The sequence below is a fragment of the Kogia breviceps genome, chromosome 7 (genome assembly GCF_026419965.1).
Source record: "Kogia breviceps isolate mKogBre1 chromosome 7, mKogBre1 haplotype 1, whole genome shotgun sequence".
NCBI classification, from domain to species: domain Eukaryota; kingdom Metazoa; phylum Chordata; class Mammalia; order Artiodactyla; family Physeteridae; genus Kogia; species Kogia breviceps.
This window is the reverse complement of record NC_081316.1, coordinates 116,477,747-116,496,342: the sequence shown is the minus strand read 5'-3', so window position 1 is coordinate 116,496,342 and position 18,596 is coordinate 116,477,747. Positions and strand designations below refer to the sequence as shown.

At 49.2% G+C, this 18,596-nt stretch overlaps 1 protein-coding gene and 1 long non-coding RNA gene across 6 annotated transcripts in view; one reads left to right on the top strand and one right to left on the bottom strand.

The window, feature by feature from the left end:
* LOC136794540 (uncharacterized) overlaps positions 1 to 17,053 on the top strand; it is a 110,365-nt gene extending 93,312 nt beyond the window's left edge. For 3 of the 5 annotated variants that reach the window (XR_010841504.1, XR_010841505.1, XR_010841506.1), the window contains exons 3-10: positions 1,421 to 2,027; positions 6,046 to 6,307; positions 8,266 to 8,444; positions 8,854 to 8,961; positions 11,758 to 11,802; positions 12,140 to 12,520; positions 12,745 to 13,080; positions 13,223 to 14,134. This is a non-coding gene — a long non-coding RNA (uncharacterized lncRNA). Of the gene's footprint in view, positions 1 to 1,420; positions 2,028 to 6,045; positions 6,308 to 8,265; positions 8,445 to 8,853; positions 8,962 to 11,757; positions 11,803 to 12,139; positions 12,521 to 12,744; positions 13,081 to 13,222; positions 14,135 to 15,606 lie in introns of those variants that run through there. The other 2 variants (XR_010841507.1, XR_010841508.1) reach the window with 2 other exon arrangements.
* BARX2 (BARX homeobox 2) overlaps positions 5,760 to 18,596 on the bottom strand; it is a 79,082-nt gene continuing 66,245 nt past the window's right edge. Inside the window, exons 3-4 of the mRNA XM_059069773.2 lie at positions 15,570 to 15,654; positions 5,760 to 6,726 (exon numbers count right to left, since the gene is read on the bottom strand). Coding sequence (XP_058925756.1) covers positions 6,460 to 6,726; positions 15,570 to 15,654 — 352 coding nt within the window. The 3' untranslated portion in view covers positions 5,760 to 6,459. The remainder of the gene's footprint in view (positions 6,727 to 15,569; positions 15,655 to 18,596) is intronic.

Below are 18,596 nucleotides of genomic sequence, written 5' to 3'. Positions count from 1 at the left end.
GCTGCATGTAAAGAATGAAATTAGAACCCTCCCTAACACCATACACAAAAATAAACTCAAAATGGATTAAAGACCTAAAGGTAAGACTATACACTATAAAACTCTTAGAGGAAAACATAGGAAGAACACTCTTTGACATAAATCACAGCAAGATCTTTTTCTACCTACCTCCTACATTAAAGGAAATAAAAACAAAAATAAACAAATGGGACCTAATGAAACTTAAAATCTTTTGCAAAGCAAAGGACACTATAAACAAGATGGAAAGACAAGCCGCAGAATGGGAGAAAATATTTGCAAACGAATCAATGGACAAAGGATTAATCTCCAAAATATATAAACAGCTCATGCAGCTCAAAATTTTAAAAAACAACAACCCAATCAAAAAATGGGCAGAAGACCTAAATAGACATTTCTCCAAGAAGACATACAGATGGTCAAGAGGCACATGAAAAGATGCTCAACATCACTAATTATTAGAGAAATGCAAATCAAAACTACAATGAATTATCACCTCACACCAGTTAGAATGTTCATTATCCGAAAATCTACAAACAAATGCTGGAGAGGGTGTGGAGAAAAGGGAACCCCCTTGCACTGTTGGTGGGAATGTAAATTGATACAGCCACTATGGAGAAAAGTATGGAGGGTCCTTAAAAAACTAAAAATAGAATTACCATATGACCCAGCAATCCCACTACTGGGCATATACCCAGAGAAAACCATAATTCAAAAAGACACATGCACCCCAGTGTTCATTTCAGCACTATTTACAATAGCCAGGTCATGGAAGCAACCTCAGTGTCCATCAACAGACGAATGGATAAAGAAGATGTGGTACATATACAATGGAATATTACTCAGCCATAAAAAGGAGTGAAATTGGGTCATTTGTAGAGACATGGATGGATCTAGAGACTGTCATACAGAGTGAAATAAGTCAGAAAGAGAAAAACAAATATCATATATTAATGCATATATGTGGAATCTAGAAAAATGGTACAGATGAACTAGTTTGCAAGACAGAAATAGAGACACAGATGTAGAGAACAAAAGTATGGACACAAAGGGGGGAAAGCGGGGGTGGTGGTGGGATGACTTGGGAGATTGGGATTGACATGTATACACTAATATGTATAAAATAGATAAATAATAAGAACCTGTTGTATAAAAAGTAATTTAATTTAATTTTTAAAAAGTTAAAAAAATATGTTGCATAAAACATTTATTTATCTCTGGCCACACGGCTTTATTTTTATTTGTGTGGCTTGTGAGATCTTTGTTCCCCGACCAGGGATTGAACCTGCACCCTCAGCAGTGAAAGCGCAGAGTCTTAACCGCTGAACCACCATGAAATTCCCTAAATAGGATGTTAATTCTCTTTTAGACAAATACCTCTGTATGTGTCTTTTTTTCCCAGGCTGCCGGCTGCAACCCCGTCTGCGATCTCCTTGAAGGGGAATCTTCCGAGGGCATCTTCAGAGCCCCATCAACATCTTCTCCCCAAAGAGTTACCAAGATGGGGGTGAACTGACCCTTGGCCTTGCGGGCCACCAAATTGGGGCTCCCCGTCACCCCCTCCACCCTGTGTCCCTGGGGAAGCGGCCTGACACTGCTTCCCTTGGCAGATGGGACTGTTTCTGCAGACGACAGAGGTGTTTTGTTCTGCCTTCTCTCTTGTCTCTGAAAAAATAGCAACGCCCAGCCCTGCAGCCAGCGAGCGAGGCCCTAACAGGGGTCAGTGACCGGGAGAGCTGCTTCATGGCCAAGAGCTGGACCTTCCCTCCTGCTGAGAACTCAGAAGCTCTGGGCCAGGAACGGTGTCAGCAGGACACCAGGGGCATCTAGATCCTCCAAGTGCCTTGGGAGTCTCCCGGCAGAAAAAGAAACTCCGAAAACAGCCTCGAGCAATTTACATTCTAACAGGGAAACAAAGCAAATTCCTGTGCTCCTTGGAAGTACGGCAGGACCACAGTGGTGATGACAACCGCTGCGTTTAGAGGAAGCAGCGAGAGAGAAATGAACAGGTGAGACTGCGGTAGAGGTGAGGTTATTGAAGGGACGGGAAGCGGTGGCTTCAAACTCATGCTGAGGAGGGCAAGCGAGCGGGAGCGGGGTGGGCAGGGAGAGGGCATTGTCTGCTGGGCACAGAGCAGCACCGAAAGATCAGAAGAGGAGGGAGAAGCCTCTGGAGAAGGCTGGAATATGCAGCACGCGGTGAGGGTGGTGGAGAGGAGAGAATCGCGGGGGAGGTTTGTGTACACACATAGCAGCAGCCCCCAGTGCTCTAGGCAAACAGGTAATGCAGTGCATAGAAATCCTGAGAAGCAGGTGTGCTCTGTGTGTGTGTGTGTGCAAAGCACATTTCAGCTTTCTAACCCCAATACTTCCTGCTCGTCAAGTAGGATGGGGGTAAGGTTTAGGCAGCACCTACAGAAAATTGCCAGTGGATCAGGCAAATGCCTAGAGGCTGACCGGGGCCGCTGGGGGAGCCACTGGGACAGTCTTTAACCGGGTCCTGTGAAGGCCCAGCTCATTTTCTGCTGAGTCAGCAACGCGCGACCAGGCTGACAGAGCTCAGCTCCTCGAGGAGAGAGCTTCGTACCCTGCAGCCCAGCTCCCGCCCAGGCGCGGCCCAGGGCACGGGGCAAGGCTGGGTGGAACGAAGTTGAAGGGTGGTGAGAAGGGCAGGGGAATCTATAAACAACTCTGAGGGGGAGGTCACTGAGGTCTCCAGGCCCCCCTCTCTAAGACGGTGCTGGAACCGACCAGTCTCCGAGACAAACCTGAAACCAGCCCCGTTAAGGTTGGTTTCGGATAGATCTGTCCGGTCCAGTGTGAGGGCCAGGAACTCACAGCATGAGGTCCACTCGGGGGGACCGTCTGAGTCCAGCTGGCTGAGCGTTGTCTCAGCAGACCTTTGTAGACCGCGGCGGAGGGGCGTGTAGGCCGACCGGGGCGGGGGGGGGGGGGCGCCGTGACCCAGAGCAAGAGCACCGTGCTCGCAAGCAGCCCTGGGCACTCCGGGAGGCTGGGCCCTGCCCCGGGGCTCCAGGCGGTGCAACAGAGGCAGGGCGGCCTCCTCCAAACCCTTGCTTTAGGAGGAAGCTAAGTGCAGGAGCAGGCTGCTGTGGACCTGTTTCCACCCCCTGAAAAGGCGCAGGCGGTTTCCAGTGGGGGAGAGAGGGCACGCTAACCACGAAACCCTCTGCAGGGACTCGGGCCCCCTGGCCTGGTTTTCAGCCTGGCCCCCGACCAGCTACACGACCCAGGGCTGGACGGTGACCCTCGCTCTGATGAATGGGGCTTCCTGTAAAACTGGAAGCAGCAGCCCATCTTGCAGCCTTAGGGGCAACATCAGCTAAAAGCGCTTGTAAGAGCCTGTCGCACCCTCACAGGGAGGCCGGGATGTCACGTGGTCGGCTTCCCTCGGTGGTCAGTTTGCCTCGGCCCTCTCCCTTCCTCTGGAAAACAAAAGGCAGCAGGTGACCAGACTCTAAAATAAGGCCCTGAACCCTCAGGGGTCACCCTCCTGGATGCCGGAGAAGGGAGAGAATACTTTTGTTCATTGGGGTCCTCAAAGGTAGATGACTGCAGGGGAACAGGCGTCCAGAGGCCTCCAAGAAGGAAGGTGAAAAAGAGAGGAAATGGTCCCCCGTAGGAACCTGTGGAGCTGGTTTCTGGGTGCCGGTCACAGGGCTCAGGAACTGAAGGGAAAAGGGAAGGATGGGTGTGGAGAAAGGAGCAGGGCGTGGCCCCAAATCAGTGCCCGCCTGCGCCGGAAAGGCCTCGCTCAGACCCGTCTTTGCTCCACGGGGCTGCGCTCTGCGGAGCTGTGGCTGGAGGATAATCAGCCCAGGGCTCGTCAGTGGAGGTGACCTTGGGCTCCGGGCTTCCGAAACAGGAGGAAAGATACTCCAGGCTCTTCAACTCCCCACTCATCCCTTGAACCCTTAGGGCCAAGAAACAATACCAAAGACGACAGGCCAGGGACTCAGGGCTGGAAGTCAGATGCAAGGCCTAGAAGCAGGCTGGGGAAAACCGAGCGTGTGTACGCCCATCTCTACCTGTGCGGTGGCAGTTACCGTCGGACACCTAAGAGGGGCACAGTGTGAGAGTCCAGACCCAGAGAGCCAAACCCAGCCTAAGAAAATGGTGTCCAGATGATGGCCTTCCTGGGGTGGGAGAGCAGGACGGAGCCGTTCCTCAGGAGGGAGAATAAGCTGGCACAGACCCACCTGCTTGCTTTGGCCGTGGTGACACCACCGGGCGTGTGGGGTGGGCTGCAGGTGAGGGAGCTTCGTGCAGGCACGGAGCAAGCAGCCCTGCCGACAGCTGGTTCTCGGAGGCCAGACCCTTCCCTCCTTGGTGCAGTCACAGAGTAAGAAAGAGACGGCCTTCTCTTTGTTGATCTCAACAGCCAGGGGAAGGGAGGTGCTGCCTCAGCAAAGTCGAAATTGTAGTCACTAGGCTTGAATCCATTCCTGTCCAAAGGAGTTGTATGTTACAAGCTCTCGGGCTTATGGGCTTTTGATATTTAAATTTTAAACAAAAGCCACCCTGAATAGTCAGCACAGTACCTGACATGTTTAGCACTAATAAAAGATATAAAAACATGTCAAAAAGAAAAGAAGTCACCGTCCATGTAAATGGAGGGAAGCAGGAAGCCAGATTACTAAAAACAAGCAGATCATTCCCGTTTAACTTTTTGCAAAGAATATATGATTTGTTTTACAGAACCAGTGACAGGCTTTACTTCCTAGTTGAGGCAATTATTAAAGTCAATTTATATTTCCCCAGCCCACAATCGGGAGTTACTAATTAATAAGTGGGGGTCCATAAAAGGGGCACTCTGCCCTGTAGGACATCAGACGTGAACATGTCAGGGGAACGGTGACACAGACAGCCCCCGTGAGGTCAGGCCTCAGGCCCGTCTGCAGGATAGCCAGGCAAGAAACAGAGTCAGAGTTCTCACTTTCGGAAGCCTGGAGCCCACCTCTTTCCTGCTCTTATTAAAAGTAGGACATGATTTTAAGTTTAAAACCACAGAGCACATCTCGCCAAGTAGTTCTGTTTTTCTTTTGTTAAAAGTTGTAGAGCCCATCATTCAAACGGCTACTTACTATAGAAAAATACACAAGAACCAGTAAAAACGGTTCCCTGTAGGGGATGGGGGCAATGGGTGGAGAGGGCGGGAGGGAAGCAAGACTTCATATAGCTTGACTTTTGAAACCTATGAATTTATTGTCTCTCTGAAAAGTAAAACACTTTTTAAAGCTGGAAGCTCACCATGTAAAGTGGCTACAGCAGAGCCCCCCGGGCAGGAGACGGTGGGAGGTGAGAGGGGCAGAGGCCTCGCTCCCATTTCTCTCCTGCTGTTTCCATTTGCTCTGCACTTGGACGCCAGTGGGCCTGGCCTAATCTTACATGTTCCTTCTGGGGAAATTAAAGCCCAGGGAGCCAGGCCATCTCTGGGTCTCTCTTTCCATAGGACATATTCAAGAAGGGCCAAGTAGTACTCCGTTGTATATATGTACCACATCTTCTTTATCCATTCGTCTGATTCGATATCCTGTGATAAACCATAATGGAAAAGAATATGAAAAAGAATGTATATATGTATAACCGAGTTACTTTGCTATACAGCAGAAATTAACACAACACTGTAAGTCAACTATACTTCAATTAAAAACTAGATTAAAAAAGAAAGAAGGGCTAAATATGCTCCCCAGAAGAAAGAATACACCCAATCCTTTTTTGAAAGATTTATTTTTAATTAAAAAATAAAAGTTATCTTAACATATCTGCATTGCAGCTTCAGGGATGAAAAGTTAATGAAGCAAGAAAAACAAGGTTTAATCAGTTCCTGGCTCACCTGACCACCTTACAATGGATACAAAGGCACATGTGTCTTCAAACAAACTTTATTCTATTAACGCAGAACTCCCTTCCCCCAACTCTTACTTGCCCACCCTCACCAACCCCCGCCCCCGCCAAAAAAAAAAAAAACAACCAAAAACATTAAATTCTCTTTTAAAACTACAGAAATAAGTGCTGAGTCAGCAAGGAACCTGGGCTCGCCGCCCCCTCCTCCATCCCGCTCTGCTTTGACGGCTGGCTGTCCGGAGGCTGCCTGGAGCATCCTCTACCGCGCCGGGGGGCCTGGACCCGGACAGCCCCACGGCGTCAGCCCAGCTGGGGTCCGCAGTTCCAAGGCACTGTGTCCCTTCGTCAAGGGCATCCGTGGCTAAAGCAGCCTTTCAGGAAGAGCAGGCCAAAGCCAGCAAGTTTTCCTCAAAGTCTCGAGGTGAGAGCTGCGGGCAGGAGGGAGGCAGCTGGTGGTGGTCTTCTCCCCGCAAGTTACTGGCTCTCAGAAGCTTTCCTCTCCCTGATCTCCCTGCATTCTCTCTTTCCCTTCTTCCCAGTCTCCCCCTTCCCACTCCCCGCAAGAGTTTTATTTTAGCTTGATGGCGGGGGTTCCGAAGAAGCTACTGGCAACTCCTGGGGCTGGCCTAGGGGCTCAGCCTCCTCTACGGGGACACCGTGCACTTCTGGTTCCTGCGTGTCACAGAGCCCCTCCTGGCCCTGGGAGGGCTCCCAGGGCTCCTTGCTCTGGGCCTGGCTGTTCAACTTCTCTTCCGCTTCAATCTCCTCTGAGGTGGGGATGGAGTTCTTCTTGGGACGACCTTTGGGTTTTGTGGGCGCTTCCTGTCCACCTTTAAGAACCTACGTGGGAGAAAAACAGTCATCAAAGCTAAGAAATAACTCCTTTCCTCCACTTTCCCACTCCCAAGGCCTCTAAACCATTCCTTCCCAGCAGTGAAGTCACAAGTTATGGCAGAACGTATTCTCCACGGGTCACCTGCAGTCTACAAAGACAGCTTCATTCATGAAAGACTCAATGCACTTTTAGTCAGTATCACTTCTACTGGTATTAAATACTATGATCATAAGCACATGAGAAAATCCAGCTTCAACGACAGGGAAGGAAATGGAAATTAAAATATGAATGTGATGACAAGTTGACAAGTTATAAGGAAAAGACAATATTTGTAGCAAACAGGAAAACAAACACGCATATGCAAGAGTAAAAGTGTAACTGGTACAGCTTTTTCAAAAGACAATCTGAGACTGCACATCAAAAGTCTGAAAATGCTCATACCTTTGACACAGAAATTCCATTTCTAACAATTTAGCCTAAGGAAGTCATCAAAGATTGGGACAAGGATTGATGTGCAAAAATGTTCCTCATAAAATTGGTTATAATAGCAAAAATCGGTTATAACAGCAAAAAAACCATACTCTAAGGCTTCTACCATATGACTGAATACATAATTACAGTATATGGCAAAGAGAGAACACTTGAAAACCATTACAGTCATTATACAGGAGAATGTATAACAATGTGGGAAATAGTATTATATGTTTTTGTGAAAAACGGGTTCTAAACCCGCATAATTTAATTTGGTGGCGTGACAACTGCACACCACCCCGTTTGTAGTCTCAGGATCATGGATAATTTAAAATCTTTTCATTCTGTTTTTTTTTCTGTAATTTCTAATTTTTCAACAGTGATCATGTATAAGTATTTCTGAAATCAGAAAAATAAGACGTCATGAAACATGGTTTTGTAGTGTTCAAAGAGGCAGTAGCGCACAGAAGAGAGTGTTCTAGCTTTGAAAGTGGAATAACTAGATTAAATTCTAACGGTGCTCCTTATCCACTTTCTCTCTGGGAGAGTCCTTTAAAGACTCTGAGCCTCAGTCTCCTAATCTGTAATATGGGGATAAGCATACTTTCCTGCACAGGGCGACGGTGAGGGGAACCAACAGGTAATGTAGGGTAAGGGCCAGAAGTGTTCCAGAATCTGCCTCCCACCCTCCTTGCCTGGGTGACTCCACTGAGACAGTGCCTCTCCTGGGAGCCTCACCGGACCTCCCAAGTCTAAGTTAAATGCCCTATGAGCATCCTATCAGAGCACTTTTCAGATACGCCCGTCACTGCATGTTTACTTGCCTGTCCCTCCCACCCAGTCCCTGCACACAGCAGGCGTTCAACGACTATCATCGAATGAACTAACTTTTCTCAACAGGCCTTTCCATAGAATTGAAGAAAGATATAAAGTAAGCAAAATAATGATAACCCAGTGGCCTTTACTGATTGCAAATGACTTGCACATTATGCCAATTTGTGACTTACATAAGAGTCCCATGAGGTAGGCAGGGATACTTTTTAAAATATTTCTATTACTTTGGGTTATAACAGGCACTCCTTCTTCCACTGGCTCTGAACTCTGGCTGGTGTAGCTATTGACCTGGGCAGCTCGTGAGAAGGGCTTCAGGAGGACCTGGATTAGCACAGATAATCAGGAGTGGGATATATTTTCGCTACCTACACACCTTTTGTCATCTTAGCTTCCTCATTTGAACAGAAGCTCTTTGAAGGTAAATCCTGCATCTTTTCCTTGCTTCGTGCTCCGAGCATCTAACTTCCAACTAACTTTCTGTGCAGTTGCTAAATTTTTACTGACTGTATCTCTTTCCTCTAAGAGCAGCGGAAGACCTCCGGGTGCTGAACTGTAAGAATGAATGTAGTAACTTGATAAACCATAAATTTTTTTTAAAAAAAGCTTGATTGAGATATAATTCACATACCACACATTTCATTCATTTATAGTGCACAACTTAGTGATTTTTTGTATAGTCACAGAATTGTGCAGCTCTCATCAGAATCCAATTTTAGAACATTTTCATCACCCCCAGAAAGAAAGCCCATACCTGTTAGCAGCCACTCCTCGTTTCTCCCCTGCCCCCCAACCCTAGGCAACCATGAATCTGCTTTCTGTTTTTACAGATTTGCCTGTCCTGGACATTTCATATGGAGGGAAACATACAACATGTCGGCCTGTGTGACTGGCTTCTCTGACTTGTGTTTCCAAGGTTCATCCATGTTGTGGCACGGGTCAGTATTTCGTTCCTTTTTTTTGGCCAAATAATATACATTGCATGGATATACCCCCATCAGCTTATCCATTCATCGGCTGATGGCCACTTGGACTGCTTCTACCTTTTGAATATTGTGAGTATTGCTGCTGTGAACGCGGGTGTACGGATACCCGTTTCCGTCCCTGCTTTCACTTCTTTTGAGTATATGACCAGAAGTGGAATTGCTGGGTCAAATGGTAACTCTGGGGGCTTCCCTGGTGGCGCAGTGGTTGAGAATCCGCCTGCCGATGCAGGGGACACGGGTTCGTGCCCTGGTCCGGGAAGATCCCACGTGCCGCGGAGCGGCTGGGCCCGTGAGCCATGGCCGCTGAGCCTGTGCGTCCGGAGCCTGTGCTTCGCAGCGGGAGAGGCCACAACAGTGAGAGGCCCGCATATCACAAAAAAAAAAAAAAAAAAAGGTAACTCTGTGTTTAACCTTTGGAGGAATTTCCAGACTGTTTTCCAAAGCAGCCGCCCCACGTTCCGTTCCAATCAGCAGTACATGAAGGTTCCAGTTCTCCTCATCCTTGCCAACACTTGTTATTGTCTTTTTGATTCTAGCCATCCTAGCGGGTGTGACGTATTGTGTTTTAAATTTGTACATCACCGCCAACTAATGAAGCTGAGCATTTTTTTCATGTGCTTATGGGCCAGTTGTATATCCTCCTTGGAGATATATCTATTCAAATCCTTTGCCCATCTGAAAATGTGGTTGTCTTTTTTTACTACAGAGTTATGTGTTCTCTTTGTACTTTGGATGAAAGTCCCTTATCAGAAGATTTGCAAAGATGTCCTCCCGTTTTGTGTTCCTTTTTCACTTTCTTGATGATGTCCTTTACAGCACAAAAGTTTTTAATTTTGATGAGGCACAATTTTGTTGTTGTTATTGTTGCTTGTGCTTTTGGCGTCATGTCTAAGAAGGTTTTGCCTAACTCAAGGTCATAAACATTTACTCAAAGAGTAAACATTTTCTTCTAAGAGTTAGTTTACTGTTTACATTTAGGTTTATGATTCATCTTTATGGTGTGAGGAAAATCGTAAGTTCTCGATAAAAGCCTCCTTTTAGCTGGGCATCTGCTCAGCCACTGTACTTCCAACCCAAACAGCTATAACACAGAGACCTGAAGGGGACCTCTGTTAACAAGATACAGATGCTGACAGAACCAATCTCTGGGCAGAAGACGCCCCTACGTTCCTTTTCATATAAGTCAGTATCTGATTTTGATTTCACTCTGAGCACAGGCTGTTGAAAGCGCCCAGATGCGCGGAGATGAAACTGACATGTTGAAAGCAGCCCCACCGGGTATGAAGGAGTTTATACACAACTGAGCTGCTCCCAGTAGTAATCAAGTTACAAAAGGGCAGCTCTAAGGAAGCCGCCTAATTGGCAAAAGAAAGTCCAGCCCAGCAATTAGGGACACCACCTACACAACTTGGCTAGGCCCCACCTGGCTGTTTTCCTACAGCAGGAAAAAAAAAAAAATCAAAACCATCAGACCATTTTCTAAATGGAATAGAACGTTCCAGCACAAGCAATAATTAGGAGATAACTACACTCTTGGCTGCTTCCCACACTTTACCTCTGGCCCCCCTGCCTCCGAGCATACCTGCGACACACAGTGATCTCACAACCACCCCACACCAGCAGCTCCACACTCGCGTGCACCCTGCGGCCCCTCTCCCAGGACCCCTCCTCCCCAGGCATCCCCAGAGCCCATCCAGTCCCCTTGGTCCAGAGAGCCCAGACAACCCCTTGCTGGTGAGGTCACACACCTCTGGGAAAAACACCCAGCACACCGTCTACTTTTATTAGCCAGACCTGCTGGCAGCCTCCTTTGAACTCTAAAACTAGATTCTTCCATGTCCTCCTGCTGAGGATGTCAGGACCAGGCCTCTCCGTCCTTCCGGATGGGCACAGGTGGCTGGAGGACAGGCACGTTGATTAGAGAGCCTGGATGTCAGAGAGGCACCTTCTACCTCTCCCATTTTTCAGGCAGGAAGCTGAGCAGACAGAGTGGTTTGTCATGGTGGAAAAGCAACCTAAGGCAGAGCTGGGATACGAACACAAAACCCTGATCATCTGAATCTAACACTTCTTTTTTTTTTAATTTTTTGGCCGTGCCACACAACGTGTGGGATCTTAGTTCTCCAACCAGGGATTGAACCCGTGCCCCCTGCAGTGGAAGCACGGAGTCCTAACCGCTGGACCGCCACGGACGTCCCCTGAACCTAACATGCTTATCAGTATTTCACTGCACGTATGTAATGTGCAAGGAATACGTACAATGTGAAGCTGATATTTCTTTTCATTATTATTATTTATTTACTTTTTGGCTGCATTGGGTCTTAGCTGCGGCACGTGGCATCTTCGTTGAGGCACGCGGGATAGTTCATTGTGGTGTGCGGGCTTCTCTCTAGTCGCGGCGTGCAGGTTTTCTCTTCTCTAGTCGTGGCGCACAGGCTCCAGGGCACGTGGGCTCTGTAGTTTGCAGCAAGCGGACTCGAGCTGAGGCGCACGAGCTCAGTAGTTGTGGCACAAGGGCTTAGTTGCCCTGCGGCATGTGGGATCTTAGTTCCCTGACCAGGGGTCAAACCCATGTCCCCTGCATCATAAGGTGGATTCTTTACCACTGGACCACCAGGGAAGTCCCTGCAGCTGATATTTCTGACTCCAATATTTATCTGCACTGACCTGATCTCCCAGCAGATCCTGGGCCATGGACTCATTAACCCAGTGCTTTTTTTGCCCCTTTTTCTCTGTCTTTATCTGCAGCTCTGTAGAACGGTAAGAGATGTAGCTGACAATATTTCCCCAAAGGTGAGAAGTTTGCAGTCTCCAGTAGGCCTCTCTCCCCCAGCACACTGTTTGGCAGATTTTCCGCCTGTAGCTGGGATGTTCCACTCAATTCAAGCCTGAATGCCAAGGCGCTGACAGGGGAAGGCTGGCGGGCAGGGAGTGAGGGCGCACAAACGCCCAGCACTGTCTTAACCAGAGTCCCGGCAGCCTACAGAATTCATTTTCGGGTTCTCTCTCCTGGCCTCCAAAAGTTCACATTTTCTGGAGACATGAGTTTTGTGGATAGGTAAATAATTCTAAAAAAATAAGAAGAACAAGAATAACAGCTAACATGTCTCGGTTGTATCCTATGGCGTAGGCACTGTTCCGAGTCCTTCAGGGATTGGCTCAGTTACCTCATCTGCATTCCTATGAGGTGGATGTTAGGCATTTAATGATGAAGAAACAGGCACGCAGAGGTTAAGTCACCTGCCCACGGTGACACGGCTAGCAGCTGGTAGCAGTTTCCCGGAGCTGTTGACGAGCTGGAGACTTCGGTGAGATAGGTGACAATGCACGTGGTATGTGGCCCACCAGTTCCGCGACTAGGAGAGGAAGGTGCCGCCCATCTGGACCCTCTCACGGAACAGAACCGTACCTTGGAGCTGAAAAATACCACTGAATGATGAGGTCCTTCCGGTCCGCCGCAAAGCCCAGTGGACCCTACTGGAACCAAAGCCAGGCAGAGGCGGGATGGAGGGTGAGCATCCCACCGAACGTGCAAGATCACATTTTCCTGACCCGCTACAGGTCACACACGTTGGCCGGTAAAAACCAGTCAGAGATGCTGTCTTGGTTCTGGCAGCTGCTGCCCTTAGCAGAGTGCAAATAGCTCTGAGAAGCAAGTGCCAATCTTTTTCGTGTTTCGATGAGGTGAGTTGCCTTGAGGCATCTTTCTTACTCAATTATCCTTTTCTTCCCCAGTCACTGCAGAGACAGCCTTGAAAGAGTTTTACCAGGAGACACTATGAAGCAATCGGGCCGCCAACAGTGCCTTGCCGTCCTGAAGGAGTAAGGGCGTGACCCACACCCAAGCCGCTTCGCTCTCATCTTCACTCCAGCCGTTCTGAGGTCCTTCCTGCGCCCCATGTACTCCAGGGACACCCTTCCCACTTTCACCCGGCACGTGTCTGTTCACGCACTAAACCCAATTTAGATGGCACTCCTTCTGGGAAGCCCTCCCTTCTCTACTGATGCTGAACCTCGTCAATCCTTCTTGCCCTGTTGGCCTGATCACTGTGAATAAGGAGCGGCTTACAGGTCTGTCTCCCCCACGTGACTGAGTACCTTCTTTGAATGTTATTTTTTAACGGATGGGTTGGTGTCTTATGGTCGCAACTCCATCGCCTGGTGAAGGTAAGTGCTCACGAGATGAAATGAAATGGAGTCTTGTTTCCCAAAGGCACCCGAACCCGGTTGGCCTGTGGAACGCTCTCTGAAGTTAAATGTGCGAAGTTACTTCCGTTTTGTTTCGTACGACATCGATAACCATCGACACCCGGCCCACGGCGGCACCAGCGGCGCAGCGGCTGGGGGAAGACAGGTGACGTCAGAGGCAGAGGCACAGGTGGCAGGCTGTCAGTTCATTCACCATCTGACGCATGAAAAGGTCGCTGATGACCGACTTAAAAATGACTCTGCCACTCAGGAGACGTTGATGTTGATGGTAATGATGGACAGGGAAGGAGATGGGTGGTGGAACTTGCACAGAAAGCAGTGACGGGACTTGCCCAAAACCAGCCAGGGAGGGGCACCCCTGGGAACGTGGCCCAGTGTTTCCAGCTCCCACATCTGGTTCCCTTAGAGATCAGTCCCCCAAAAGGTTTCATGGGTGTCTCGGCATTCTAGAAGCTGGGGAGCAACAATATATTTAATGGAATCTTATTTATCCTTCAGTTTCACCCTCTCCCAATACCTCTCCTCTGGACGCTTATGGGGTTCTAAATCCATAGATAAACAACCGGCACTTAATTACAATGTGCTCCTTTGCTGCTTCCTGGACCTTGCTTCTTCAACTGGATCATAAATTCCACGAAGACAGGGCTCTGTTTTGTTCCATGACTTCCTATAGCGCCTAGGACGAGGCGTGGTTCACGAGAGACACTGAATACGTATCTGTTGATGCATGCAACAGATGTGTCTTTGTACATGTGTCTGGCATTGCCACCTCACCGGGGGAGCATTCACGGGCCAGGCCGCCTCCACCTGAAAATCCTCCCACCTCGGGGGCAGGTCTCCCCAGAGGAAATGATGAAATTTGCCCAGGAATTTTTTTTCTAAGGATGTAATAAATGCTGCCTTGGTGGCTTTCTTCCCATTTCCGTTAATATTCATTTGCAATTTATTTATTTAGTCTTCTCCTTGCTAGCAAGAACTAAAGTTTTCAGAAAAAAAAATTGGACAGAAACAAAATTGAGAAAATTCAAAATCTATTACCTATTATCAAAAAATACTTTTTTTTCTGAAAACTAGGTGGTAGGGGAACCTTAGTTATTTGGTAATTGGGGAAAAAATTCATATTCCAGGGCTTCCCTGGTGGCGCAGTAGTTGAGGGTCTGCCTGCCAATGCCGGGGACACGGGTTCATGCCCCGGTCCGGGAAGATCCCACATGCCGCGGAGCGGCCAGGCCTGTGAGCCGTGGCCGCTGAGCCTGCGCGTCCGCAACGGGAGAGGCTACAACAGTGAGAGGCCCGCGTACCGCAAAAAAAATAAAAAATAAAAAATTCATATTCCAGCCCTTGAGACACCAGGAAACATGGCTTGTGACCAGATGGCTTAGCAAATTAGAACGTCATGCAGGCAGGCCTGAGCTCCTGAGAGGGTAGGGGGCCAGTGGTATCCAGCGAGGACGTGCAAAGGCCTGGGTCAGAGGCCATGGTGCGTACGGTCTCTAAGGAATCGGAGCGAGGCTCCTTCCCACCCTCACTCCAACCCTGCTCTTTTCTCTGGGCTTTGACCTTGACCCTTGGGGTTTACAAAACTGGAAGTGAAACCCAACTACTTTGGATTTAACTGTGCTTTTTCAAAAAAAGAAGGATGGTAAACCGTTATGAAATAGAGTTCCTCAAAATGTAGAGAGGTTTGTTCTTTTTTGGAAGAGATGTTTATACTAATAAGTTCATTTAAAAACCAAATATGGAACAGCGTATCACCTAGGCACAAGAGCAGTATTAGGGAAACCAGAGTCACTATACCATGTGTATCAGAGGAGCCTGGGTACTGGTTAACACCCCCTGTCCTGGGAACAGGACAGGGAAGAGAATCGTGGGAGGGGCCTCGAGTTCTGCATTGGTACCTGCCACCCAGGTTACTCTGGCCCCGCCCACTGGAGCTGCGAATCACTGCATTAGGGGGACACACAGCTACAAGAGCAGATGTGCCCTGTATGTCCTCTAAACAAAGAGGACTGGCTTCTATTCTTAGCTATTGGTGGGAGGGGGAAGGAAGTTCTTTGAAAAGTCTAGCAGGTGGGGTTAAAACCCACAACTGAGAAGCTTGCGGGCTTTCTTTTTATTTTATTTCTAATGAAACTGTGAAAAAGAATAGCCTTCTGGTCAGGAAATCCAGGTCAGAAAGAATGGCTTATCCTATTAATTCAAACAGCCTCCCTCCTAGCCAGCATCTTAAAAGGCCTTCCAATCTCTGGAGCTCAAACCACCAAATGGTCCTTCCTGCCTTCTTACCAGCCCTGTAAGAAGAATTTTTCGTGTCACGATGGGCCCATGGTAAGACCTACTCTCTTTCTTACCATTTTCTTCCATTTCATCCTGCGGTTCTGGTACCAGGTCTTCACCTGCAGTTGAGTGAGTCCCAGAGACTGGGCCAAGTCCAACCTACAAGGCACGAGACACAGAGGAAGGATGAGGAAGAGGGGAAAGGGCAGCAAAGGTGGGGTCCTGTCGGCTACCTCTAGGCACTGCTGCCGACGCGTGGACCTCCCCATTAAACCAATTCCTCCCCAAAGAGCTTTGCTTTCCTTCCAAGAATCCTATGGAGGAAACTCTGGGAAGCTAAGAAACAGATGCCCAAGCCCAAGGACTGTCTACATTGGAACTGAAAAGAATTTCTCAGCCTTCACTGCAGAGTCCTCTTCCTGACCCGACAGGCTCTTTACTCTGATCCTGTACAAGGAAGGCTCTGCTCCAAAATCCAAACTGGGGAGAAAAAGGTAAAGCCACATTTTCCTTATCAGAATCCGGCTCATCACTCAGACCCGGCTCAAGCCCCACCTCCCACCCAGCACGTTGCCTCCTCTACCCAGGGGGCTCTGAGTTCTCGCTGGTCTCTGATTGCTTCACAGGAGTTATTTCTGCCTCCCTAACTGAACTGCAAGAGTTGACTTCCTAACTCAACGGCTGCTTTTACAGTCGTGAAAAGTGCCGACTGCCCTCTGAATCCAGAACAAGGGCTCACAGATACCTTTCCATGGATTGACTCATCCACCATCGCTGCCCTCAACTGTTATGGTGCCAGCTTCCAAAATAAACATTACACCCGTAGCGCCTTCTTCCCATTTCACTTCCTGCATTTCTCTGTAGCTTCCTGCAAAGCCCTGGATGTCAAAGCCGTTCCCAGGGAAGTATGCAGTTGGAGCTAATTCTAACAACATGGCACCTGTTTCCAGAACACCACCACGTCCCAGAATGTGTGCAGTGCCCCTGACATGTACCATCTCGTTTATTCTATTTTTTAACATCTTTACTGGAGTATAATTGCTTTACAGTGGTGTGTTAGTTTCTGCTTTATAACAAAGTGAATCAGCTATACATATACATGTATCCCCATATCTCCTCCCTCTTGCATCTCCCTCCCACCCTCCCTTATCCCACCCCTCTAGGTGGTCACAAAGCACGGAGCTGATCTCCATGTGCTATGCGGCTGCTTCCCACTAGCTAGCTATTTTACATTTGGTAGTGTATATATGTCCATGCCACTCTCTCACTTCGTCCCAGCTTACCCTTCCCTCTCCCCGCGTCCTCAAGTCCATTTTCTACCTCTGTGTCTTTATTCCTTTCGTTTATTCTTTTCACGTCTATTCCTTCCTGCTGCGAAGTAGGTATGATTATTCCCGTCTTACAGATTATTCCCATCTTACAGATTATTCCCGTCTTACAAATAATTACTTGTGATTATTCCCACCTCTCTGAGGCTCAGAGAGACTAGAATCTCTCAGCAACCACGGCGAAGTCCTGTCCACCACCTGTTTTTTGTAAATAAAGTTTTATTGGAACGCAGACACATTCATTCGTTTACATGTCTGTGGCTGCTTTCGTGCTACCACCTCAGAGCTGAGTTGTGACACAGACCTCATGGCCCACAAAGCCTAAAATACCTACTCTCTGGCCCTGCACGGAAAAACTGTGCTGACCCCTGAGAGGTGGGCCTAGAGAAAGAAGTGGAGGTACGAGTCAAGTCTGCTGGCGTCCGTGTGCCTCCCCCTGTACAGGGGCTCCCTCCATTCATCGTCCTTTTGTACAAGATAGCTCTGTCGGAGGGAAGCTCTCGCTCAGGCCTTCGGGGACGCTGCATCCCAAGGAGCCGCAGACAACCCGAGCCGAGCATATGAAACAGGAAAGGGAGCCAGGCTGAGGCTGTCCACCTCAGTCCCTGCGACTGTTGGAAGTGCTGACCTGTGTTTACTGATGACAACCCCAGGTCCACCTGAGCGCCCGCTGGAAGGACCACCTCTGGCTGGAAGGAGCCCACAGCGAGCTGCCCCAGGCCCCCGCCACCGAGGTCCCAACCCTGGTCCCCGGAGCAGCGTGGACTTGTCACGCAGCACCTCGGACACAGCCTGAGCAGGGAACACCACTTTGGGAGGCCCCGGGGTACCTGAGGCTCGAGCTGTGGAGGTAACGTCCACCATCTCACAGCAGCCTGCACAGCCGCCAGCCTGGGCTGTGGGGACTCTCGGGTGTGAGTCCTCCGCTGCAACTTTCTCTAAGCTGAGGAGTAACGAGCGACATCTCACCGTCAGGAAGACCAGCGGGTACAGGAGTGAGGGTTCCAGGTGCAGCAGCCCAGCCCCCCTGCTGCGACCAGAGAGCCCAATTTCAACCTCTGATCATAAAAACTGTGTTCCTTGCAGGAACTTCAGCTCCTGGCTTCAGTCAGCATTCACACACATCTGCTTGTCCCAGTAAAAGGGCTACTGGAAGGTGACAGTTTTATTGAAAGTGATGAACAGACTGAAACTAGTAAATTCCCAGTGTGCCAGCAGCCCTTACTCTCCCCACTAAGGAAGCCTTGCTTCCCAAGTAGCTGCTCATTAAAGCATCAAGAGCCCAGGGGGCCGTCCCACAGGTCTCCCAGGTCTCCCCCTGTGCCTTCCCAGCCAGTTCACCTGAGGCCATCAGGTGCACTGGTGAACGGAAGGTTCAAGTTCACAGCTCTGTCGTCCCATTAGCAAACGAGGTGAGCTCACCTGGGAAAAATGCGCCCCTGACTCCCTCTGGCTCCAGAAACACGCTTCACTGTCATCAGCCTGCTCTCATTACCTGCCACCCTTACAAATTCTCACTCCCCTGCACACTCGCTTAGATGGAGTCACCCAGGAAACTGGAGAAACAAACAAAGCGGAAGAGGGAGTGCGCTGCGGGAGGAGGGCGTGCTCGTGGCCCCGGTCACGTATGAGGTGAGGAACGGCTGGCAGGGCGGCTCGGGCTGCAGCCGCCACGTCCACCCGAGGGTTCTCCTCCCCCGGCAAGTGGACGGAGCCCGCGTAGCTCACCGGAGAGGTGCCTGGGCAGGTATCAGGAAGCCCCAGGAGGTTTAT